Source organism: Engraulis encrasicolus, chromosome 10, assembly GCF_034702125.1.
Source record: "Engraulis encrasicolus isolate BLACKSEA-1 chromosome 10, IST_EnEncr_1.0, whole genome shotgun sequence".
NCBI classification, from domain to species: domain Eukaryota; kingdom Metazoa; phylum Chordata; class Actinopteri; order Clupeiformes; family Engraulidae; genus Engraulis; species Engraulis encrasicolus.
In genome coordinates, this window is record NC_085866.1 from 57,004,219 (window position 1) to 57,031,240 (window position 27,022).

The following is a 27,022-nucleotide window of genomic DNA, read 5'->3' on the forward strand; positions in this document are numbered from 1 at the left end:
CAAGGGTTCTTACAAAGACAAGGAAGTTCGACCACATTACTCCAATTTTAAGATCGCTGCATTGGCTCCCAGTAAGCTACAGAATTGATTTTAAGGCAATGCTTCTTGTGTTTAAATCATTAAATGGAATGGGACCCACATATCTACTGGATATGTTTCAGCTGTATGCACCGACCAGGGCCTCGTTTCCGAAAGGGCCTTAAGTACTACTTAACGCTACGTGCTACTTAAGTTCACACGTAACACCATCGTAGAGCTCACGGAGCGTTTCCCAAAGCCAACTTAGCAAAGAACCATCGCAGGTTGGCACGTAACTCTAAGATAAATCCACGAGTGATCTGGAGTAGTCTTAACGCGCTAAGATTGATCGTAACGGCATGGCACAGTGGAGACACCCACAGGATATGAATGGAAAAGAAGAAACTTGCGCATTAGATTGCTGTTTTAACACGCGAGTGGCGTGGCACAGTGGAGACACCCACAGGAAAAGAGGAAACTTGCGCTTCAAGTTGATGTTTTATTAAAACCGGAGTGTAAATATCATGGTACCACAGTTGACACTGCAACGAGAATAAGAAGGTAACATTAATTGTAGTAAGTGTAGGCCTATAAAATAAAAGCAATGTGTTTGGAAAAGATTTTACAGGCAGTAAAATAGTTCAGCTGTGTTTGATAAATCAGGGCATTATTAAACTGTGATCAATCATAATTTGTGTGGGTGCTTCGTGAACAAGAACAAGGCATCCACAGGCAAAATAAATGGGGGGCTTCGGCGACCAGAGACAAGAGTGGTGATGTCGGAAGGCCACTACCGAAACATTAAAAAAAAAAAAAAAAACGGTCAGCGAGTCGTTGCACCCTCTTTCATTTTCAAATACCATAAGAAAGGGAAGGCGACGCAGAAAAGACACGATAATTGTAGGCTAAGGGTAAACTATGACATAAAAAAGGCAGCGATGGGGATTCGTGTAGATTTTTTTGTTTTAATAACAGCAGACTGCCGTGCAAAATGTTCCTCGCAGTTGTTGAGTGCGCGGTAGCCTACTTTGCGCGCCGCTCCCCAAATGCGCATCCCAATTTGGAACTCTTATAGGCCTACTTGTCTTCTTAAATATTAAGCACGGTAGCCAACTGCACGCGCTTTGTCTGGTTTAACCGCGTATCTCATGGTTTTGCATGATTTCATTGTGTGTGTGTGCATTGTATTTCATTTGCCAACAATAACTCCTGTCGAGTTGCAAACTGCTACAAATGTAGTCCCACCCTTATAGAAAACAACTTTTGATACTGACACAGGCCTTACATTTTGAAAATGGTTTAGCAGCATGACAGCGCAGTTCACTCCGAGGACACTTCAGCACCACCTATGTGGACAGCGATCCTTAAGAGCGACGCTACGAATGATCTTAGAGGCTGTGCACGCGCGTTCATGTACGAGTGTCTTTGGGAAACAGTCGTAGGAAATCTAAGAACATTCGTAGGATCACTGGTTAACGACACACGTAAGGCTAAGAACCATCGTTATCGGGAAACAAGGCCCAGGTCACTAAGGTCAACGGAGAAGAATTTGCTGGTGATTCCAAAAGTCAAAACAAAGTGTGGAGAGGCAGCCTTTAGCTTCTAAAGAGGCAGCCTTTAGCTTCTATGCTTCAAAGCTTTGGAACCAGCTTCCAGATGACGTAAAAAAATGCACCCACTATTGATAGCTTTAAATCTAGACTCAAGACAAAGCTGTTCTCAGATGCTTTCCCCTAGCTTAAATTACATATCATTCTTTTTTATTATTTTTATTTTTATTTTTATGTTTTTCAAGGTTTTATGTTTATTTATGTTTTATTTTATTATTATTTTTACCTTGTGTTTTATCTTAATGTTTTAAATGTTTTTTTGACTCTAATTCATTTCCTTCTTTCTTCCCTGTTTCCTTTCATTTACATTTGTTAACTTTGTGAAGCACATTGAGTTGCACCTGTGTATGAAATGCGCTATATAAATAAACTTGCCTTGCCTTGCCTTGCCTTTGAAAGCGCCCTATGCACTGAAATATAGTGCCCGAAGTGCACAAGTGCGCCATCTGAGACACGCCATGTTATTGTGTAGTTGACAATGATTGACATGAGTTATGCAATGTATGACTCTCTTTGGCGTGTATCAGTGTGTGTGTGTGTGTGTGTGTGTGTTTGTTTTGAGTTAGTGCAAGTAGAAGGTGTAACCACAATACAGTGTTAAAGTGTTGCCGCCATAGTTTGATTTCATGTTTCTATTTCGCTTTGAAAGTTTCTCAGTGTATGGTTATTTTCTGTTGCCCTCCTGCAACTTTTCTTTTTTTCATGTTTTGTAGGCTAAATAAATCGGCCGTATTTTGATTTCTGACTTAAAGGATTTATCCGGAGTTGGAACAAGTTTGCCTCATTTTTGCATGTTTGGGATGAAATACAGTCACTCTAGAGCAAAATCAAGGCAAAAGGATGCGTTTTGAGAAAGTTTGATAATATCACATTAGCCTCATTAGCCATATCAGCTATGCAATATGAAAGATTACACGGAACCCGACGGGCCGGGCCGGACTCGGACAAAAAATAGAATATCTGTCGGACTCGGGTCGGACTCGGGCTTGAAGCAAACAGACATTGTGAAAATTGTAAGCAACCAGAGGAAACGTTTCAGTTCATGCAAACGGCAGTTTTGTGATTAAAAAATAAGTAATTGAATGCATAAATGAAAATGTTGGTAGGCTACTCGTGCGAGTGATTATTATTGGCTGTATGCACACGCCAGTTACCAGTGGCAACATGGACGCTCACTCCGAGTCAGCCGAGCAGGGATGCCGAGTCAACTTGCTTTCTTAATGAGCGCCAAATCAACAGTTGTCAGTGAACGCATGGTCTTTTGTTGTAGGCCTAGTGTAGGCCATGTTTTAACATGCAGAGGCTGTCTTGAATGTTGAACATAAAATGACGAAGTTTGTCACTGCATTGTTCGCCAAGGATTACATTTCCAGCATGGGCTAGCAAGGAGCATAATATGGATAACTAAGAAGACGCACACGCTACGTGGAGGTAGGAGAGGTTTCCTGTTACTATTTTGTCCGCTGTGACATGTCATGTCCTTCACGTAGGTTCTTAAGTGTTGTCACTTTTACTGTACAGGTGTAACTTTGCGCGTGCAACCTTTCCTGAGTTTATATTGTCCGCATGGACATCAGGGGAAATGACATTCTCTTGGAGGGCCAAACAGGCTACTGTTCTTCGGGGTTAACTTATAGCCCATCCTTCTTAACGACAAGGAGCGGCAGCTTCACGGGGCTCGCAGGGATTTATTTACACTAACAGTAAGGTAACAAATGCTTCGATAGCCGTGCTGACTGCATACAAAACGTATTCGTTTGTTTTCGCCTTTCTTATCTTCTCACGCCCCTCCCATGCATTTGATCACCGCACCCAACATCTCTGATTAGTCTAACCGAAAGAAGCACAAGGTGCGCTGTCACATGTGTGTATGTGCGTGCGTGTGCGCGCGTGTGTGTGTTTATACTTACCATGCGTGCGTAACTAAATTAGGCTACTGCAAATTGCCTCATCCTAACGTCTTTGCCTATCCTGGCTATTTATCACATGCTATTTTGAGTATGGAGGAGCCCACATAGAAAATCTTGCTTTCGCACAGGTTCTGTTGTTATTACAGTGGTCTCGGGCTTCGGACGGGTTCGGACACAAACATTTGAATTGGTCTCGGGCTCGGGTCGGGGTTGATCACTTTTCTGTCGGCTGAGGGCCGGGCTCGGATAGAAAAACACGGCCCGAGCCACACTCTACTGTATAGGTATGGGTGCCCAACACTAAACTCGTGCACCCACCTATCGCGTCCACCCTCTTTGAGCGAAGTGCGACGAGGACTTGCTAATTGGCGAAGCTAATCAGCCAAATCCTGACCCGCTGGTTCTAATTCTGTTAACTTCCCTACATAACATTCATCATTTTAAACATTTTGAAAGGTTTTGTTTAACCTACTGTTTATAATGAATTCATTAAAATGTAAGAAATGGAACTAAGAATAAATTTAAATCCACTGTAAATAGGGCTAGTGTTTAAAAAATAATTTAGCTTATTAATAAAAAGCAGCACTTTGAATGTATTTATTTTATTGGTTATTTTGACAATTTGTGGTGCAATAAACCTAGCACTGACGAGGAAAATGGTTTTGCATTTTTTTTTTAAAATCTTTTACCATATACTGTACCGAAAACTTACCTAACCATGACCTCAAAAACCGAGGTACGTACCGAACCGTGATTTTTGTGTACCGTTACACCCCTATAAATAACCCTTCTTTGCATCTGCACTATTTGTTCTGTATATTTCTTGTGCACTTTGTATCTGTTAGTGGTGATGTTGGCTATGATTATGTCCTCATTTGTAAGTCGTTTTGGTTATAATGTGTCTGCCAAATGTAATGCAATGCAATGCAATGTAATGTAAATGTTAATTTAAAAACTAAACTGGCAGTTTTCTTGGACTAATTTCTTTTGAATGTAACCCTACAGAGTTTTCATTATATCATTTTGGTTTTATGTGTGAGGTTTCAGTAGAGTATGCATCTCGAAATGTACAGTATATGTCTATTGTTCAATATATTTTCTTATGGGTCGACAGCATGCATTCCTCACAAATCCTGTTACCACATGGGCACTTCATAATGGCACAAATATCAATTATAATGCATTTAAAATGATACCTCCCTCTCTTTCTCCACCGCAATTCATCACGGGTAACGTCGAGCGTAAGCAGCAATAACTAGCCCTGTGTTATTCAACTATTCTCAGCCAGACACTACGTTGCCCACAATGCATTGCGCACACAAATGACTGATGATACAAGCGGCACCAGCGAGAGTACAGAGGGGGGGAACTTTCTCTCGTTGCGTATCAAAACAGAAAACAGATGTCACTCAGCTTTCAAATGAAATTAAATTCCAACGTTCATTTATAGTGATGTCTGCCGTTCATGCAGGGCCGGTTCTGGCTTATTTGGTGCCCTAGGCGAGTTTGAGTTCTGCCCCCCCCCCGCCTTACCTTTCACAAGAATAATATCCGTAGTAAGCTCAACTAAATAGCATCAAGAACAATAACCGTTTTTCATCAAATGGATTTGTGGTTCTTTTTGACAGGCGACCAACACATCAGATTGAGTCGCATGAAAGTAGCTTCACTGTGTGGTGTGTTGGATGTGATGGTGGTGGGGCCCCCAACCCCAGATGAGAGAGAGGTTATCAATGTGTTTGAATTGTAACGTGAAATTGAAATGCCAGGAGAGTGATACAGTAGGCCTACATTTGCATGTAAAATGCATGTGTAGACAATAAGCCTACCAAGGAGGTCTGCATTGATCTACACTACCTAAAGCATCACAAAGCATGGCAGCATAACAATTTTAATAAGCTACACATTTGTGCTGTCTATGACTCCAAACCAATTTAATTTCTGGACTGGAAATAGTGGTGCATTTGTGAGTAGGCCTAGGAGAATGAGAAGGGGGCTATCTATGTGTTTGAACTGGAGGGACAGGGTGAGAGAAAGGGAGAAGAGCTGTCACGCTATTGAATTTCATAATATACAAAATATAGTAAATAGCCTCACTTGTCTGCAATACTACATCACTCAGCATGAAAACATGCTGTGCATGGTTCTGTTACATGATTAATGTAGGCTATGTCATTCTGGTCTGGAAATTAATGTTTTTTTAAGCTTACAACAAGCAGGTAATTCATGTGGATGGAAGGAGATATGGCAGCTAAAATTGTTTTAAACATTGCACCAGTCTTACTTCACATTGCTTGTCAACCTAAGCAAGTATTATGATATCAGGTGGGTGTTAGTGAGTAGTGAGTAGGCTACTAACAGCTACTTTACTGGATTTCATTGCTTGGCATACTTGGCTAATGTTAGCATGCTAACTAGCGATTTCTCTGATCAAAAACAAAGCTCTTTTTCTCTCTAATTCCAAATAGTAACCTCAAAACTATTAGGCTTTCCATAATCACAAACGGTTGATGATTAAATCACATAGTTCCAAAACACCCTCTGCAACTCCTGCATCATGCAATGAGTGGTTTAATGAGAACATAATAATCTCCATCCAGCAGAGCAGCACTACTGTTTGCGCTTGCCCTCTCTGTCTGTCGAGTGAGTCTCCAAATTCAAAATAGACCGAACGCTGTCACTCGTCCCGCCCCCTTTCTCAGAACTGTCTGTTTATTGGTTCACAGACTTCCCAGAGACAGTTGGAAGCGATATTACTATTGGCTGAGGGGCGCTTTGCCGTGAGGAGCGCTTTCGCCACTCTTTGTTGATTGCGACTTCATAAAAAAAACTTCATATCGCAAAATTACGCATAGGAGAGCGCCATTTCGGCGCTCCTTCTTCACATTGCGCTCTAGGCGACCGCCTAGCCGGCCTATGCTTAAAACCGGCCCTGCGTTCATGACACATAATGTGAACTAATTCACGTTCAAGTTCTTTATTAAAAAATATGTTGCGTTCAGTTCAACGTTCACGAGAAAATGAGCGTGTTCAATGAACGCGTCTACGCACAACACTGCCTGTAACCCTGTAGGTATTTTTTGGGGAAAGTCGGCATATAGCATTTTTGGAACATTCAAGCCATCTAAATACAAATCCATCGTATGCCGAAAAGTTTAGCCCCCCAGTTTTTTGTAATTCTTCATTAAAAATGTATGCATTTTTCATAGGGTAGGCGAATAATAGTAGATATGCTAACATTTTAAACTTTTACATATCACTGTAAAACTTTTTTCTTACTTGCATTAAGACAAACACTTTTTGTATAACAAGTTGTCTAAAATTTTATTTTCAACACATGCACATTAGGCATATAATCCAAAACCGATGAAGATAAAGGGAATTGTAAAAACTAATTAATTATTTTGTTTATGAAAAGTATCTATAGGTTTTGAAGTGAAGAAACTCCGAAGTGCTCAGAAATTGTTGAAAAAAATCTCGAAGGTGCTGTTTGGTGTGGGGAAAAAAACAATGTCTTATCATAAGGGAATTCAAGGCACTCTTCTTGTGCAAACATTATTAATAAGCCTTTATTTAAACATGGCTATTCATTTAAAAACATGAGGGCAGAGACCCACGTTTAGCGGCGCAAGCACAGATCTGTATATGAAGACTAGATACGTCATCCGCGCTCCCGTCAATGAAAGTCGAATGTCCGCGCATGGCGGCCATGTTAGCCCAGCCTTCTGGCTCAACCAGTTGAAGTGAGTTTTTGGTGATACATACTCTTCAGATGGCCATAATGCCCTCATATTTCCATCGTTTTTCGAAAGCTTTGGTTTGTTATACGAGTGATTCTACAATTCGGCTGCACTTTTAAGTCCATGGATTTTATTTGCCAATTCCACTAACTATTAATGGCATCCAATGATGTTTTGGACATTAGCACACATTTATCTTTCATACAGAAAGTGAAGACATAACATTATTTTCCTCTGCAAGAATGAATATTTAATACTGTTTTTTGGACGTTTTAATGCCGTCCTCGTTTTCCAAATGTCAGATTCAATCTTCCTATTAGCATCTATAAAACCTTGTTTTGTCCAAGATCATTGCAATTGTTGATTCATGGTAGTTATCACAAAATGACAAAACCGTTAAAAAGTCTATTGTGCTTTTCGTTATGCATTAAATTGGCCATTTTGTGTGCGTCCCAGAAAACTGTGTTAACTATGTCACACACTGAAATCCTCGCCATAAATCAGTAAGGGTTTGGTCCTAAGTCCTCTGACCAACGCCATAAAATGTCATTACCTCTTTGGGTGGTGATGTGAAGACTGTTCCGTAAGTTTTGAGTTCACCTCTTCCATAATTTAATTCATTATTTTTTATGGTCTTAGAGCGGGAAAATTGCCTGTCAACTGTATTCTCAACAGAAGAACCTGAATTAGGTTCACAAGAACCTGAATTAGAAATCAAAAGTAGAAACACACAGACAAAGCGTACATAGACATGAATTGATTAAGGTGTTTTGGTGGAAGTTGTGAGGTTTTCAGTTAGCACAACACCCTGAAAATGTTTGAAATGTCAAGCGGTGTCACCGTCAACTGTGTTACGCATCAGCTATGACAGTTGAGGCGGAGCATGTTTTTGCCAATTTATCTCCATATTGATGGACAAAGAAACAAAATAATTTAAGTTTTGGGGAGATGGGTTTGTCTGCTGTTTTTTTCTCCTAAAAAAGTGCCGACTTGTTTCCCTGCACTGTTAACCATATCACAGTTGAGTAACACAGTTGACTGTTTAGAAAGTGTTGAAAAAATCCTATGAACAGATACTAGAGATTATCTGTGGAGAGGCAAGTCGTGTGTAAGGAGGGTGACTAAATTCAAATCCGAATCATAAAATCCTACTTATGAAGCTCAACAATCACCTTTTCCATATCAGTTACACAGATTAATGACAACATTGTTGGTAGTGAACATACGAACTTTCAAATGTATGTTGTTTCAACTGTGTAGTATTTTTTATATATGCTTGAAATTACATAGTATTTGTCAATAACACTGTTGACAAAATAATCAAGCAAATGTTTGCTTTCATTAAAATATTTAATAAATGATTTAAGATTAAGCTTGGCAATTTGTTTGTTTGGAAACTTAAATGTATACACTATGGCAGGGGTATTCAATTACTGTAAATATCAACGAGGGCCAGTTTTTCAAATTCTTCCCAGTAAAAGGGCCGAACTACACGCATGTATTATGATGGCCGACGGGACGCTTCATTGAGGTGGGCGGTTTGGGGGTCCTCCCCCAGAAAGTTTAGCATTTCTTAGATGCAATTTCCTGCATTTTAACGTCCTGTCTCCTGTCTCAGCTCGATACGGAACCCGTAGTTTTATCTCTAAATTCCGAAAAACTATTCCATATTTCAATGGGCTTGTCGGGGGCCAGAACCTTGCCATCCAAGGGCCGCATCTGGCCCCAGGGCCTCAATTTGAATAGCCCTGCACTATGGAAACATCTATGTATTTTTTCCCTTTTTTTTAAAAAATACTGATAATTGACATTTTGCTTTTGCCAAAAGCGCACTTGAAATGTAGAATCAGTCATACAGTTAAAAAAAATCCAAAACAAAAGTGTACAGTCCCCTGCAGAATACTTGGAACAGCAAGACAAATTACAGTACCTTGTTTTTGTAAAACAAGAGTATGAAATGAAAGTTCAAAATGTCAGCTTTCACTTCCTGTTTTTTGAATCTTGATGTGTTAAATATTTTTGACTTTCGTACAACACCATAGCATTTTTTAGGTGAGCAATAGTATTGGAACAGGTCATCTTAAAGGAAAATAAAATGCAATACTTTGTGGTATATCCTTTATTTGCAATAACTTCTTCAAGCCTGTTACTCATGGACATCAACAAATGTTGTATTCTTCATTTGTGATGCTATTGCAGGCTTTTAATGTAATTTCTTTCCATTCTTCTTTGTTTTGATGATTTTTTTATTCACTCACTTCTTCAGGAGGTGAAATGCCTATACTACTCTTCTTACTTAAGGTCAAGTCACTGATTTGGCCAGATTAACCTTTCACTTCACCCCCTGATTAAGTCCTATTTTGTTGATAGAGTGTTTTGTCCCATTATCCAGCTGCATGATTAAAACCTTCCCTATTAGATTGGTTGCATTAGTCCATAAATTATACTTTCCCCCCTGTACTGTGGGGGTCGTTAGTGATCTACCTTTCTGATATTTTGGGGCTTTTCTTTGGAGCTCTCACAGTATTTCTGTCATCCTTGTCCTACCTCTTCAATGTCTGTTACTCAGTTACACCAGTAGTTTCTTTCTTTTCCAGGACATTCCAAATTGTTGTACTTACTATTGTCAACAGATCGGATAAAAATTCTTTCTTTTTTCAACATCAAAATGGAATGCTTTCCCCCATAGACAGACCTCTGGTCCTTTTGTTGTTTTGTCATCCTTGACTAGAAATGTAGGCTTTTTAGGTGTAAACCCAGGTCAAAAAATGTGAGAAATCATTTATTGCTATCTAACCTTTGAACAGGGCCGTCGTTAGACCTGTTTTAGGGGGGCTTTAGCCCTCCCTACATTAGTATTAGCCCCCCCCCCCCTTTAACGATTTTGAAAAAAAAAGAAAATAGTAATAATAATAATAATAATAATATATATATATATATATATATATATATATATATATATATATATATATATATATATATTACATTTTTCCAAAAACAAATGCGGTAAAGCACTGAATACGAACCACCAAGAAGGCAAGTTAATCTGAATACAAGTTTCTGTTTGCTTATTTATTGTTTAATGCCACTTATATCCTACTGCACAACAATAAAAGCAGGGTGCACAGCAATATGTTACGCGGGGGGGAAACAGGTAGAGGATTGTGCTTTGTGACTAACACCTCGAGAAAACTGTAATTACTTACACGGATGAAATCTTCAGAACCAAAGTACCAATTTTCACTCACAATACCCATATGATAAATCCATTTGATATTGTTTTGAAATTATAGTTGAGCTTTAATATTTGTCTTAACAGTTTGAAAGCACACATGAACTGATTAAAATAGCTACTAATGGAGTAAAAATGACCGAATATCTGCCAAGGATGCATAGTTTTCCAAGTAAGGAACCTGTTTGAATGAATCACTTCCTGACCACTGCTTCTCCTTGGGATGCGCAGTTAGTAACTCCTTAAAGTTCTTAGTCTTTAAATTATGCAAATTATGCTCTCAGCATTTTTATCTAATAATTTTGACTTCCGTACATAATATTCATCAGTTGAAACATTTTGAAATGTTTTGTTTAGCTTACATATACGGAATGTTCATTAAAATGTGAATTAAAAAAGAAAATCACTGTAACTAGTGTTTAAAAATCGGTATGGTGCTCTTAAAATAATTGTTCAAGAAGACACTTTTGCACACATCTGTAGGTGGGCAGGTGCGTAGGATATTATCCCAGTGGGGTTGTCATTCAAGTGTAAAGAAATCCTGCACACTGTCCATTCCACCAACAAACTTTAATACAACATGAAGAAGGTCAGATGACCGAAACAATTGTAGCAGAGTGGACCTCACTTGTTTGATCTAATAAGACCATAAAGATTATTTTTGATCTTTGTAGCACCGACAACGCCAGTCCCGTGGGACAATTGAGTGTTTCACCCAAGTACAGGACACACAGGTTCGTCAGGACGAGAGACAAGGTGTACAGGAATAATCACTTCTCTTTTTAATAATAATATTACACAATTACAAAAGACAATTTCACCCCCACGTGAGCCAAGAAGGACAGATCTTCCCAACCCCTACAGCAAAATTAATATTGCACAGCAACCCTTAAAACACAATAGCATAAATTACAGGACACGGCAAGCGCACACCGGAACACTGCACACGTTGGCTAGACTACACTTGACACCGCACGGCAAACAAGGGGCTACAGTAGGCTAGGGTGATCCGCGCACTGCGTGGGCCCAATAGTGTGGAGTGAACAGAAAAGACAAACGAAACAAAACAATAAACACAGACTGAAAATAAAAGACAGAGAACTCTCACTTTCTCCTGGACACATCTTTAAACATCAAAGCAAATGAAAAACGTCACGCACACCTGCAAGCACACACACACACACAAACACTAATTATCCTTTACAGGAACTACAGGGCGAAGCAGCAGCCCGCGGACAGCTCCAAGTGGAGACCCACGGCACCTGCGCAAAGTTACCATAGGGTACATATTACCCTATGCATGACCACTACATAATTAATCATCATTGGCTAAAAAGGGAAAGTGTGACGACCTACCAAGACAGAGGGGCACGTTCACGCACGGGCAGGAGGGGAAGTCATTCACGAGACCCACACAATTTCCTAATAAAGTGATGAATGACAACCAGTGAGTTACACATGCATGGTTAATATGCGATGTGGAATAAAGGGACAAGTGATCAGACCTACCATGACAAAGGACAGGGGACACCCAGCGCTTGAAAGGACGGTCACAACCACAGCGTCTTTTACGAGTCACACCACGGTGACCAATGCGCACCACGCGCAAATTGCCATATTAAGGCGAAGTGCCAAGTCCTGTGGTTGACTAAAGCTGGCAAACAACCATCTTAACTAAAACCGCCAAAAGCGGTAACATGCCTCCTGCCTCCAGCAACAGGTGCCAACTTTTAAAACAGAGCACAATGGGCAATTGGTGCCCGACAGTCACCTGACGCCAACGCCCCCAGTTAAAGTTTAAAGCTGCAGCATCCATTATGTTACACAATGTATTAAAGTTTGTTGGTGGAATGGACAGTGTGCAGGATTTCTTTGCTCTTAATTAATAGACAAAACCTTAGCAGGTGAGCTGAAAAAAATTTGGCGTGCGCTATGCGCATTTTCTTCCTCTGGGGCTAAGCCCCCCTGTCTCTCAAACCTAGTGACGGGCCTGCCTTTGAACAATCATCAACAGCTGGTCAAGAAGAAACACCTACCAGTCACATGTTCCAATACTTTTGCTTTCTGAAAAAATGCTGTGTTGTAATACAAATGGCCATGAATCCAAAATTATTCAACATATCCAGCTTTAAATACCACTAAATTAAAGCTGACATTCTAAACTTTTTTGTCATGCACCTCTTTGCATCTCAAACCCAATTGTTGTCGGTGGACAACAAAAACAAGAAAATTGGGTTTACTGTTGTAAAACTTTAGGAGGGGACTGTATGTTGATACTGCATAGTGATGAATATTGAAATTATATTATATTCCTTTATATTATAATACTTTATATTATATTATAATACTATTCAAGACGCTAGAAAGGGCAGTTGCAAAGCAGGTCACCAACTTCCTAAACCAGAACGGATTACTGGACCCAAAACAATCTAGTTTCAGAAGTGGACACTCAACTTAAACTGCGTTACTCTCAGTGACTGAAGCTCTAAGGACTGCAAGAACGGAAGGACTATCCTCGGTCCTCATCCTCCTAGACCTGTCTGCAGCCTTTGACACAGTCAACGATAAGATCCTCCTGAGGATACTCACGGCCGTGGGAATCACTGGCGTTGTCCACTCATGGTTCAACTCCTACCTATCTGGATGCACCTTCAGTGTGTCATGGCAAGGGAAACTGTCTACGACTCACCCCCTCTCCACGTACCCCTGCCTCTCTGCCTGCCTGCCTCACAGGCATCTCTGCCTGCCTCACAGACTTGTCAACATGGATGAAGGACCACCACCTGCAGCTGAACCTGTCCAAGACAGAGCTCCTGGTGATCCCAGCTAAAGAGTCGCTCAGTCAGAACCTCAAGATAGGCTCCACCATCGTGACCCCAAACAAAGTCGTCAAAAACCTTGGCGTCATGATTGATAATGAGTTGTCTTGCTCCAACTGTCTTGCTGTCTTGTTCCAGATGTCCAACATAAGGAATATCAGACCTGTGCTGCCACAATATTCTACACGACTGGTCCAGGCCACGGTCCTGTCCCACGTTGACTACTGCAACTCACTCATGACAGGTCTACCTGCTTGTGTGCTAAAACCTACGCAGATGATCCAGAATGCGGTGGCACGGATGATATTCAATCAACCCAAAAGGACCCATGTTACTCCTCTATTTACTGAGTTGCACTGGTTACCGATCACCACCCGGATCAAGCACAAGGCATTGACCCTTGCCTACAAAACAATCACAGGAACGGCCCCAGCTTATCTGAACGACCTACTAACGCCTTATGTTACTGGAAGAGAACTGCACTCATCCAGCACAAGTCGTCTGGCTCTGCCATCCAGTCGCTTTAGGTACTCCCAGATTGTTCTCCGCTGTTGTACCCAAGTGGTGGAACAGTCTCCCAGAGGCAGCAAGACTAAGCACATCTCTTGCAGCCTTCAAGAAACAACTAATAGTTGGGTCATTTATAGAAGTTCCGTGACCGTGGAAAGGAAAGGTTCGTTTCTCACTGGATTTGTCATCTATAAAGGTTGAATAAAAAAATGAGCCGGGGTGCCCCTCACTCATGTTGATGAGAATTAAACTGCTGATTAGTCGGGTCGGGTCATAATGTGAGGTTCCGTGACCATCCTCTGGCAAGGGTGTTTTGATGATTGATTTGACCTTTATGGACCCTAAACCCTATCGCGCCGGACACATCATATATGTTTAATCAAATTCAAAGCCCTCTCCTCGCTGACACAAAAAAATCGATCTAAAAAACATCCTGCGTGTCATTTCCAAACGTCCTGCAGTACACGGAAACTGCCACAAGAGAGCAGCGGTCAACAACAAGTTGACCACAGCTCGGTGAAAAATGCAAAAATCGGGTAGAAGCGGTTTCCCTGACTGACGCTGAGATATCGTCAAATTGCAAAAGGTTTGTGTACAAATTTCCGAAATATAACTCTACATCCTTTAATTTGAACACTTGCTTTGTGCAATTAATCAAGGAAGAGTTTATATTTTTACACCGTCTTGCAGAGAGATTGTGCTAAAACTAATGAAACAAATAAGCACCATCCGGCAGTGGCAGGAAGTCAGCCATCAATGCATTTCTCCCATAGGGAGAGAAACTTACAAAGCATACCACGACGATCGTTTAACAAAACACACAAGTTGTTTTACTTCAAGACAAAGATATTGCCTTAAGAAACAGGTTTTACTTGCAATTTTGAAAATGTAATGCAAAATGTTGAAATTATGATCTTGTAAAAAATGCATTGAAGTGAATGGAGAAATGGTCCAATTGCAGTAATGGACCCATATATTCAAATTACACATCAAAAATGAATGATGATCTATATTACACTCATAAATAGGTTGTTAAGCATTCGATCAGCTATGTTTTTAGGCTGTGGGAAATGTAAATTCACTCAGAATTCAATATGGCCACCATTTTCCAAAATGACTTGTTTTCATGCATTATTACATTGTACTATAAGGTGATATTCATGAATGATTAACTACTTTCAGCACTATTCTGTCCTATTTCCTTACATACATGTTTACAAAGGTTGACTAAACTAAAACAAATGAAAATAAAGTTGGCCACCTAGCAATATCCAAAGGAAAGTGCTGAAAATAATGATTGAAATGCACATAGAGTGTCTATGGCAGGGAAAATTAGGCCCATTGTCCTGTCAGGGTTTTCACAGTGGATTACAGACCAGAAGGCCTATTGAAAAAGATTCAACAGCTGGTTGCCATCTCAAATGTGCTCCAAAATCCAAAATGTTCTCTGTTTTTCAGAATGGCATACTTTCATATATTTTTCTCAATACTGTAAGACCATGATTATAGTGAAAGTGAAAAAGCGAAGTGAAAGCCCATTGGAAAACTCCAACTCCCATTGTTATTGTGACACAGCACTCCACAGCACACAAGTGAACACTGCACACTGCACACAACGAAATTACATTTATGCCTCACCCGTGCAAGGGGGCAGCCATCAGTGGCGCCCCATGGGGAGCAGTGCGGTGGGACGGTACCATGCTCAGGGTACCTCAGTCATGGAGGAGGATGGGGGAGAGCACTGGTTGATTACTCCCCCCACCAACCTGGCGGGTCGGGAGTCGAACCGACAACCTCTGAAAGGCAAGTCTGACGCCCTAACCGCTCACCCATGACTGCCCATTATCAAAGGTTGGCAACAGAATGATGTAAATATATATCTTGCCCCTTTGAAATATCCTAAGCGTTGTTGTCAGAAAATGACTGAATTACACATACACAGTTGACTGCTGAAAAAAGGCATTGACCTGCCAAACTTTTCACATTAGATTACTGACCAAACATTTTTCAGGCCTACATTTTTTTGCACAAAACAGGGGTGCGTGCGTGTGTGCCCGCGCGTATCCCCCGCTCATCTTTCCCCTGCTCTACAGTGTCTTTCCCCCACACACTATTCTGCCTCCCCCACCCCCTCACTCATCTCCCCCCCACACACTATTCTGCCCCCCAACCCCCTCACTCATCCCCCCCATGCTACTCTGCCCCCGACCCCTCACTCATCCCCCCACTATTCTGCCACCCACGCTCACCCCCCCTGACTCATTCTCCCCCCACCTCCAATCAAATGTGAAAAGTTTGGCAGGTCACCCCCCCCCCCCCCCGACACACACACACACTATTCTGCCCCCCTGAACCCCCCACACTATTCCCCCCCACCACCTCACTCATCCCCCCACACACTATTCTGCCCCCCCACCCCCTATTCAACCCTGACTCATTACCCCCCACCCCCCACTCTGCCCCCCTAGGTGTAAGGTGGGGGGTAGGGGGGACCGAATGATGTGGAGGAGCGGCGATTCGAGCCAACATAGCCCCTTCTCTACCGGATTTTAATCTGGGGTGTACTCACTTTTGTGAGTACATGTTCAAACATTAATGGCTGTATTTTGTTTTTTTCTGAGTTAACAAGAAATTTAAGCGGTTAAATATGTTGTTAAAAGGTCACTAATCATTGTGTCAAAGTTACATTTCTGTAATGCTTTCCTATGAAAAGATGTACTCAAAACTCTGCAAAACTGTGAGGGGTGTATTCACTTTCGTGATATACTGTAAATCCACTCAAACAAAACAATAAATAGCACAAGGTTCGGAAGAGTAGAATATGGAGTAGCCTATGGCATTGACTGACTCACATACTGTAAAACCTAGCCTGATACATGCCACCAAGAGCAGCCTTTTGTCTTCATCATCACGTTAGGTAACATGATAGTTTGTAGAAATAATGTCATTTTCAGAACACAATTCCAAGCACTTGAGCAAACTGACTGAACATGATATACTGTAATTTTGATGACGTAATCTAGATGTCAGCTGCATATTGTGTCTCTGGAAATGTATTGTATTTCACGAAGAATACCTCATACCTCATACCCAAACAAACAAAGTATATTGACTATGATTTTCAATACAGCATGTTGACATCAACCACATATTTATATCATATTTAGATGTTTGAGAATTTGTGAATATACCCCATACACAAACAAATGGTCTATTTCTGTTGTGTTCTGTTGTGTTTAGAGTGATGTACTGCTTCAGTTTACTGTAATGTCCTGTTCTGTAAGGTGCAGTTATGTACAGTAATGCATTTTGGGGTCTTGTAGATGTACATTCTGTGAGACTGAATAGACTGTTACAAAAAGAAAGACTGCTGTGTTTTGTATGAAGCAGACAGCTGTTTTAATGTTGATCTAATTTGTTTTCTCATTTGGTGCTCATGTGTGTGTTTTGACATGAAAGTGAGGTTTTGGCAAAAGATTGTTACGTTTTTATGGCAATACTTAGGTTTTGATAGCAGAGTTTCATGTCGGCATATGTGTGCAGGGTTTATCTGCAAGTGTTGAGAGTAATTGGCTTGTGTGTAGAGTTTTGACTCTATGAGCCAAATTTTGCAAATTGTGTGCAAGCAGTAGGCTTGCGTTATTTAACTTCATCTAGGTTACGCGATGACGTAACTGACAAGCTAGACACGCCAAGGCTGAGGCACTGCCTCACCCGCTGTATTTCAGTGTGGCGTTATGTCAAAGTGTTCAGAGTAAAGAAATTATACTCACACATAGAAGATAGTACAATTTATCAGGAAAATGAGGGCACACCATACATAATTCTAGTAAGTGTATAAAAATGTTTAATACTGTACAGCATTACGAAGTACGGAGGTCATCTTGCACCTGTTCACCCCCCTCGAGGATCGAACGTGCGACCTCGTCAACTACAATGGTCCGACAATGGGAGACACAGTATGATTCCGCTCGGCCAAGAGTCTAGTCTCTCGGCCCAACGGCAAAAGACTGTATGAGGCTATCGGAGGGAGATTTACCAACGTTCCACGCCAACTCTGTGCTAGTTAGCCTCCGTTACAGTAGCATACACAACAGAACGACCAGAATGGCGCATGCGCTTATGCTTGTTAACGAGTGATTGCGCAATCCGAGGTGAGGCAGGCTCGTAGCTGCCTCATGGTGCTGCATATTGGGACCACTTTGATAGGAAATGGGCAAATAGTGCGATCTTGGCCACGAAAATGATTGAAAATGATTTAATCTGCTTAAATACTGCACAAATGGTAGTTATAGTACAGATGCTGGAAAACAATTATTATTGTTACCATTATTCACATTTACTGCATCATTCTCATGATTTTTGGATGGGGCTGATGAGGCAGTGTGTGTGTGTGTGTGTGTGTGTGTGTGTGTGTGTGTGTGTGTGTGTGTGTGTGTGTGTGTGTGTGTGTGTGTGTGTGTGTGTGTGTGTGTGTGTGTGTGTGTTCTTGTGGGGTAGTACAGGTACAGTCCAATAGTGGAATAAAAAAAGTCAAACTGTGCCGTCCAGCATGGTCCATTGTAGTCCAGTGGTCTAGCATTTAGCAGCATAGTTGGAGGTGCTAGTCTCATAGTGCAAGCAGTGGAAGTGGAGATCAGAGAGTGCAGCTAAGGTGCAGTCACGTGGAGCAGTTCCATAGGTTGTGTGTGTGTGTGTGTGTGTGTGTGTGTGTGTGTGTGTGTGTGTGTGTGTGTGTGTGTGTGTGTGTGTGTGTGTGTGTGTGTGTGTGTGTGTGTGTGTGTGTGTGTGTGAGGACATATTGATGACCATGGTGCCTATGTAATAACACTTAACTTTGAAGTTAATTATTTTCAGAATTACACTGTGAAATGTATTTTTTCTTTTTGTATGCTGTGCACCTTGTAAACTTTCGAAATCCCATTGTAATAAGGTTTTCTTTAATTATCTTCGAAATGACACAACAAATATCATTCTTGTTAACCCTATCCAGACGGGGTGGGGGGTTGGGGGGGGGGGGGAGTGGGGGGGGTTGGGGCTAAAAGTGCCCGCACCAACTTTGATGTTGTATAATTCCTTAACGACTTAAGCTATGACTACGAAACTTGGTGACTTTTCCTAAAATTTAGTTGGCTACAATTTAGTATCAAAAGATTAGGTTTATCACTTTTGCCGTTGCCATGGCAACGGTTTTCTGATAGGTATGTCCGACCAAAAATCACTGATCTAAGTCTCATTATTGTTCCTTTTCATATTTTTTTGTTATTTCCATTAGCATCAGACACCTTTTTGAGCGTTTAAGTGGTCTGAAGCATATAATCATTAAAATTTAAGTGCATTACCTACTTTTAATGGAAAATATATTATGACGATTTTTGGCATTGAAATCAGACAATGATGTCATAATGACGTTATAGTACCAAATAATGACACCAAAATTATATCTTTCATAGATTTCCATATGTAGATCATCTCCCTCAAGTTTGGTGGTCATACAGTGTTCCGTTCATGAGTTATGAAGGGGGGGGGGGGGTCAAAAGAGCCCCCCCCCAGGCCTAAGAATGCCAAAAAAGCCCAGTCTGAATAGGGTTAAAGGGACACTCCACCCATTTGCATTAGGCTTTCCATTGCTAGACACCCAGTCATACTTTTGAATGGTCGTGCAAAACTCTCTCAATTCCCCCTGAGACAGTAGAAATCCGTATTCACCTCTTAACACTTCCTCCTACAATGATGTAAAAAAACGTCATTTTGCATCATTGGAGGAGGCTTTTTAAATCACTGGCATTGTTTTCCTCGCCCGACGACAGCGGTGTCGGCACGGTCCGAAATCTGTTAAAATCCAAAAAAATGAATTGAAGTGAATGCGACTGTAAAGTCCAGAATAGCTGTGAACGGGCACAGTTCACGTGAGAGTGGTAGAACAACTTCATCTTGATGATGAAGGCAGTCTTTTTTCTGAGAATGTTGAAGAAGGAGAGTAGCCCAAATATTTACAGGCGCCACAAATTCTGACCTAGAGCTAGCGCTATCCATAGCTCTATTCAGACTGACTGTACAGCTGAGAAACCTAGAACCTACCCATCTATCTACAGCAGTGGTTCCCAACCTTTTTTCTCAGGGACCCATATTTTTTCCATTGTCAGCTTTGGTGACCCCCCTCCCCGGAAAAATACGCTTTAGGCCTACATCTTAACATTTAACACTTTATTGCATTTCAAGAATTCAACTTCAAATGAACTTCAGTATTAGGCCTACACTGCCTGCTCAAACAACACAGAGCAATAAGAAAAAACATAAACTTCAGATAGGCTTTTTGTAAAACACATGTCTCTTCAAAAATAATATAGGCCTACTTCCATATGAGAGCAGCAATAACACAGAAAATGAGGAATAACTTAAAAAATAAAATAAAATGAAATAATATCACTTGAATTTCACTGTTTTCCTTCATTGCCTATTAATTTAACAGGGCTAAACTCTTAGGTAGGCAACAACAAACAGAGTAACAGAGTAACAACAAATATATAGGCCTGTAAAATTAGGTACCTCAGTTTTAATTTCACCGTGTTTTTTTTTAAATCTCCCTACCATTTGACTATTTCAAACACAACGTAGGCCTAACTCAGGCAACAACACATACAATCAGGAACATAATATTACCAGTTTTACCAGTATTCACAGCTTTTTTAAAATCTCCTTTTCATTTGTCTGGACACAAACAAGCAACCTATCAGGCAACCTGAGCAACCATATCGTTATTCCACGACAATTGGCCTGAGAATGGGCTCTAATGAGAGCTCTGCCCCTGTAATTCTTGAGCCAGAGATTCGATGTCTGGCTCGAGTTTGGTAACAGCCAAACGAAAGTCGCTGTGCACATCAAGGGGGTTGCGTGACTTGGTCTTGATGGCGACAAGAGCGCTGAAAGCCGTCTCCGACAGGTACGTTGTGGCGAACGGCAGGATGAACCTGGTGATCGCATGCTTGGCCAGCCTCGGAGCGACACCTGGTCCTTTTGCCAACCAGAACTGCTTGAATCCATGCTCATCATAGAACCTCTTGCAGACGGAATTGGACTTAATATCCATGAGCTCATCCTCAGCCTGGAGGTGCGCCACATCATCTTCTTTTGCGAGAAATGGGTCCATCACCCATGCGTCTTTTGAGACAAGTTCATTGACGTCAGAAAAGCGAGAATGCATCTCTTCTTGAAGTCGATCCATATGGCAGGCGAATTGTCTTGTCAAAGCATCAGGTAACACCCCACCTGACTGTTGAAGTAGCAAAGGAAAATGTTGTAGGTCCCCCTTTCTCAGTTTATTCCGCCTGAACTCCACTTTACGCACAAACGCATCCACTGCTTCTTTGCACTCGATGACGGTGCCTTCTGCGCCCTGCATACGTTTGTTTGTCTCGTTATACAGACTGAATATATCAGCAAGATATGCAGCCTTGACGAGAAACTCGTCTGTCATTTCATCTACCAATGTCTGGTTGTGATTGGCCAAGAATTCCTGTATTTGGTCTTTCAGTTCCATGAATCGCGTCAGCACTTTCCCCCGGGAAAGCCAGCGAACTTCGGTGTGAAGTAGGAGTGTCTGGTGCGTCTCGTCTTCACACAGCTGTGCAAAGATTCTTCTGTTGAGCGGACGAGCTTTTATAAAGTTCACTATTTTCACCACAGTCTTTAAAGTTTCGTTCAGGTCTTCGCAGAGATGTTTGCCTGCCAGTGCGTGTCTGTGTACCATGCAGTGAAACACCAAGCAGTGAGACGCCTTCTCTTTCAAACGGCTATTGAAGCCCTTATTTTTCCCCATCATTGAGGCGGCTCCATCAGTGCAGTATGCCACTATATTTTTGTAGGATATGTTGTGGCTTGTGAGGTACGCGTCAACTGCACTAAAAATATCCTCTCCTCTTGTGGTGGATGTCAGATTTACCGACATAAGAATGTCCTGTTTTACCTCGGTCACCTCGATGTATTGTGCGTAAACGACAAGGATTGCTTCCTCGGCCACAGTGGTTGTTTCATCCAGCTGGATGGAAAAGGGGCCGCGCTTCAGTTTTTCCACTAGCGTCTTCTCGACGTTCCCTGCCATCCTGTCGATTCTATCTTTCACGGTGTTGTTGGACAGTGGCACGGTCTTAAATTTATTGGCAACCTGCGGTCCACACATTCTCTCTGCTATTTTAATGCATGCAGGTTTAATCAGTGTTTCGCCTTCGGTGTGTGGCTTCTTGTCTTTGGCAATTAGAAGAGAACAGTCAAAAGATGCCAATGTTGCCTGCCTATGGTCGCTTCCAGCCCTCAACAAACTGTCTTTAATGTTCTGTGGCCTGTTAACAACAAGAAGCTCTTTTTTTCTTAGAAAAAACTCCTTGGGTTTCCCCACCGTATCTGGATGTTTTGTGGACTGGTGTCGCTTTAAAGCGATGGTTCGGAGTAGAATCACCCTAATGCCATTTGAACCGTGACACCCATCCACCTTTACACCCGAAGTGTTTTCTGCCGCAGACTTACATCAACAGAGTTGCCGTGTTATTCGATGTTTATTCCGGTTAGCTTGACTCAAGCGCATATGGATACTGGGCACCGTCTCCAAACTTTCCCCACAAAAATAACATGTCATTACACCAAACTTCTGCAGTAGCACAAATATGGTCTGTACTCACGAAACGAAGCATTTGGAAGTTTGGAAATAGTCCAGGAGTTTAGTATTATCAACACAAGCTGAATAGCTTCTCTGCTGCTAAAGCTGTGCCAACGTTACTTCCGTCATATGAGACAAGCCCGTAAAAGTCTTCAACAAACTTCCAGACGAGAGTGTTAAAAAAGTTTTCACTGAATTGTGATTAAGGCTTATATTTTCAAGGCAATACTTAAAAGATATTTCAAATCTTACCTACTATCAATTAGACAAGGATTTTCGTTATCAATACTGATGCTGAATTCACTTTTCATTGTGCATATTATGAGCTTCGTTGAGGACTCTTACATGCTTGTCTTAGATGACGGAAGTAACGTTGGCGCAGCTTTAGCAGCAGAGAAGCTATTCGGCTTGTGTTGATAATAATAAACTCCTGGACTATTTCCAAACTTCCAAATGCTTCGTTTCGTGAGTACAGACCATATTTGTGCTACTGCAGAAGTTTGGTGTCATGACATGTTATTTTTGTGGGGAAAGTTTGGAGACGGTGCCCAGTATCCATATGCGCTTGAGTCAAGCTAACCGGAATAAACATCGAATAACACGGCAACTCTGTTGATGTAAGCCTGCGGCAGAAAACACTTCGGGTGTAAAGGTGGATGGGTGTCACGGTTCAAATGGCATTAGGGTGATTCTACTCCGAACCATCGCTTTAACTTGCAGGGCTTCAAACTTTCGTTCGCCAGTTTGTCACGGCAAAATATACATTCGGCTCGAACTTTATCCATGGCTTCTATGAATCCATACTCGATATAACTTTCTAGGTACCCCCTCTTTTTCTTTTTGACACATTCCTCCGCTCTCTCTCCTGCCTGTGGCGTAGCCATCTTTTCCTCACTAAGTAAGTCGCTAGGCAACAGCGCACGCTCAAGAGAGAGTCACATGATGCGCTCGGTTTCCTGCGAAAACTCATTTTAGTTTAATCATTTTATTCCTAAATTTGTGTTCGTTCAAAAAACAGAAGAAAGACTAAATGTAGCACTTAAATTCTGTTACTTCTATGCATATATTAATTAAATGCATGTATTAAACATGGGCTATATCATGGTATTAAAATTAAACCCTTCAAAATCAAGAGGGCTTCGCGACCCCCCGAGGATCTTTGGCGACCCATAGCTTGGGTCGCGCCCCATAGGTTGGGAACCACTGATCTACAGACACAAGTGTACAACAAATACTTCATAGTAGCCACTAAAATGACATTCAGGCTCAGGATTTTTAAAAACTTAAATACCTGGAAAATGTGAATGACCGTACACGTACTGTAATGTAGGCCTACACACACAATTGCAATAGTTTAGGCTATTATTTTATTAATATAGTTGCAAACAAACCACTCGAAAAAGACATGGACATGATAAGTTGTGGAGTCGCTTTGTTTACACTCTGTTTCCCATGAATCTCGACAAACAACGGAAGGTCCTGAGGTACACAAAAGTAAAACGTCTGGGATTAGGTCCGGTCTGCTTTCACAGCTCCAAAAAGTCCCCACCAGGGTTCGTTTGATCCGGACCGAGTCCGACCTTTCAGCTCGGTTTCGGTCCACTTGTTTGGTCCGGACCAGGATTCGCTGGTTTGTATCCAGACCATCCCAAAAGGTCCGAACCAATGAAAATCTGGTCCGTTTGGTCCGGACCAAACGGGGTAGGTGTGAATACGCCCTTTAATTTTTGTGGGTGGAAAAAAAGAGCATCAGGGCCAATAGCATCAGGGTCATCTATGTTTTCTGGCAAATGTGGAATGGGAAGGGGTTGAAGAAAAGAAGGGTAAATGATCTTAAAGTTATTCCAAAGCCTAGATACAAACGGTACCTGGTATCTCACATTACCCCACTCTTTAGCATGCAGGGCCATAAAGTATAATCATGGAACTGGGAGGATGGCAAAGGTTTTCCATTTATTACACGAAAAACACGGTTAGGTATTGTCATGAGCTGGTGGTCTGGCCTTGGTCATTTTATGGTGGCCTGGCCTTGGAAAATGCTCGGCCCCAACAAAATGTCCCTGTCTATAGTATGCTATATTCAAATGTAATATTTAGAAACACACATAAGTATATTAATAAATACAGGGGCAGGATGAATAGCTGGGGATGACAGATGTCAATGTTTATGGAATCCTGACATTAGCAGGACAAACCACAGATATTGATGTTTATGGTTTGTTTAGGGGAAGGGGCAAAATGTTGAAGTTAATGTATAACTCTCAGCTAGCTTTTCAACTGCTTATCGAGCTTTGTTGTTTTATGTCTGCTCTGGGTTAGACCAATGAAGCAAGCAAGTTCTCTTCCCTTTTACCACCATTTTTAGAATGCAGATGGCTGACTAAACAAAATAAAGGCGTCAGGGAGGTGATTTTTGAGCAAAAGTGAAACAAGAAAAGTGAAGCGCACTTATGTTTTTCTCCTCTTCATACAATTGAAGAAGGTCTAAGCATCCAGTTACAGTAACAAAGGGTATTGAGCATCCTTCTTTTTTTCATGTATAGTCTTGGGTCTACTACTGTATATACAGAGCTTTTTTGCAAAATGGTGTATATCCATTTTGGGAAATTGACATTTTTGTACAGTATTAGGGATTGCAATGCATATGCATGTTACACTGTATTCTCTAGGTTTAAAAAGTATGTTCTCTAAATATTTGAATGGCCAGAATTCACACATGAAAAGGACATCTGAACAGTCATTTCCAATAGCAAAATGCAAAAGTAAAAAAAATGGCGCTTACATCATTTTGAAAACAAAACTCTTCATATTGTATGTCAAACCCATATCCTCAGTGTCTGTACAAAACCCCATGTCCTCAGTGCCTGGCCTGGTGTATAAAACCCCATGTTGTATGTGTGCATGTCTGCGGTTGTCTGTGCAGGTCTCCAGTTTGTCACCAGGGAGATGAAGTTCCCACAGAGAGCTCCTTCCTCAGTACCAGACGCAGAGGAAACAGACCCCTCTAACACAGAGGAACCTCTGAATCTCTCCAACCGAACAGAGAAACCAGCAGTTGCTTCACAACCCACAGAAGCCAACGGGAAGATACCAGGTACACCACCATTTTCATTTCTTTCTTTTTTTCTAACGTGCTCTGTGGGTAGCTCAAAAAGAAAGTGAAAGTTTTTTTTTTTGCGTAGCTCAGATATTCACACTCAATGCTCACTTCAGCACAAGTTCCTCTGGTGTTTGCAGGTTTGCAATTGTGTTTGTTCTGCACTCTTACTGGTTACTGCCCATTTCTCTCTATCTCTCTCTCTCTCTCTCTGTTTAGATTGCAGATTCCTATGGGACTATGTTTACCAGCTGCTATCAGACAGTCGGTACGAGAGCTTCATCAAGTGGGATGATCCAGATTGCATGGTCTTCAGGATTGTGGACCCCAATGGCCTCGCCCGGTTATGGGGTAATCAAAAGGTCAGTGCAAAGGTCACCAAGGCCAACACATGTATTTTTTGTTCTTATATTACACTATATTATATTATTTATTTGTTTGTTTATTTAGTTTTATTTAGTTTTACTATACTTTCTCTCCATTCAGAACAGGGTGAATATGACCTATGAGAAAATGTCAAGAGCCCTTCGCCATTACTATAAACTCAATATAATCAAGAAGGAAGCAGGGCAGAAACTTCTATTCAGGTATTTCGATGATTTAGCAAAATATTTATATTTGTTCATGTCTGAAACACAAAAAACTAATGATTTGATTAAAGATGTGTGCATTCTGCGGCAGGTTTTTGAAGACACCGCAGGAGATAATACAGAGTCGCGTGGACAAAACGGAGTCCCCCGAGCACCCCGTGTCCTCCCCTGACTACCTGGCAGACACTCTGGAGATATCACTGGATTCAGTGTCCGACCCCCCCACTCCGCTCTCAGAATGATGGAGATAACCAATGGAGATTGCCATGGATTCCATCTCTGAACCCCCATCACTCAAGCACCACCCATGCCAGAGTGATGAATGATACCACTGGACTCAGTGTCCGAACCCCCAGCCCCCCCCCCCCCCCCCCCCCCCCCCCCCCCCCCCCCCACCCCCCTCTCAGAACAGGCCCGTTGCGTTAAGGTACGAATTGTAGGCAGTTGCCTAGGGCCCCCGAGTAGGTGGGGCCCCCAAGGACGACAGGTTATGGACCCAACAGCAACGACGATTTGAAATAGCTTTATAATAAGGCAATGCCATCTTTATGAAGGGCTCTGCTGCGAGGGAAGCAACAGCGCCTCCCTAATGCCCCCTGCTCGAGGGGGCCCCCCTTCCAATAGGTTTGCATCAGCGACAGCGACGTGAAAATGTCAATTGCCAAAAGGTGCAACGACAAATGTAGTCAAAGTACCCCCATCTCGAGGGGGCCCCCTTCCAATTTGTTCAACCGTGAAATCCAGCGCAAATACAAATTGAAGATGCAGCTACATAATCTCTCACTGGATGTTGCGCAGCAGACGCCAGTTTATATTACATTTTTGGCTCAAGTGTTGCTTTTA

The 27,022-nt window shown here is 41.7% G+C and overlaps 1 protein-coding gene across 3 annotated transcripts in view; it reads left to right on the forward strand.

Annotated features, from left to right (window-relative positions):
* The window catches only part of etv7 (ETS variant transcription factor 7), a 36,489-nt gene extending 9,959 nt beyond the window's left edge, over window positions 1–26,530 (forward strand). For all 3 annotated transcript variants that reach the window (XM_063209418.1, XM_063209419.1, XM_063209420.1), the window contains 4 exons: window positions 25,416–25,586; window positions 25,809–25,951; window positions 26,076–26,176; window positions 26,271–26,530. In XM_063209418.1, the coding sequence (XP_063065488.1) occupies window positions 25,416–25,586; window positions 25,809–25,951; window positions 26,076–26,176; window positions 26,271–26,421 (566 nt within the window). In that variant the 3' untranslated portion in view covers window positions 26,422–26,530. The remainder of the gene's footprint in view (window positions 1–25,415; window positions 25,587–25,808; window positions 25,952–26,075; window positions 26,177–26,270) is intronic.
* Window positions 26,531–27,022: the final 492 nt, after the last annotated feature.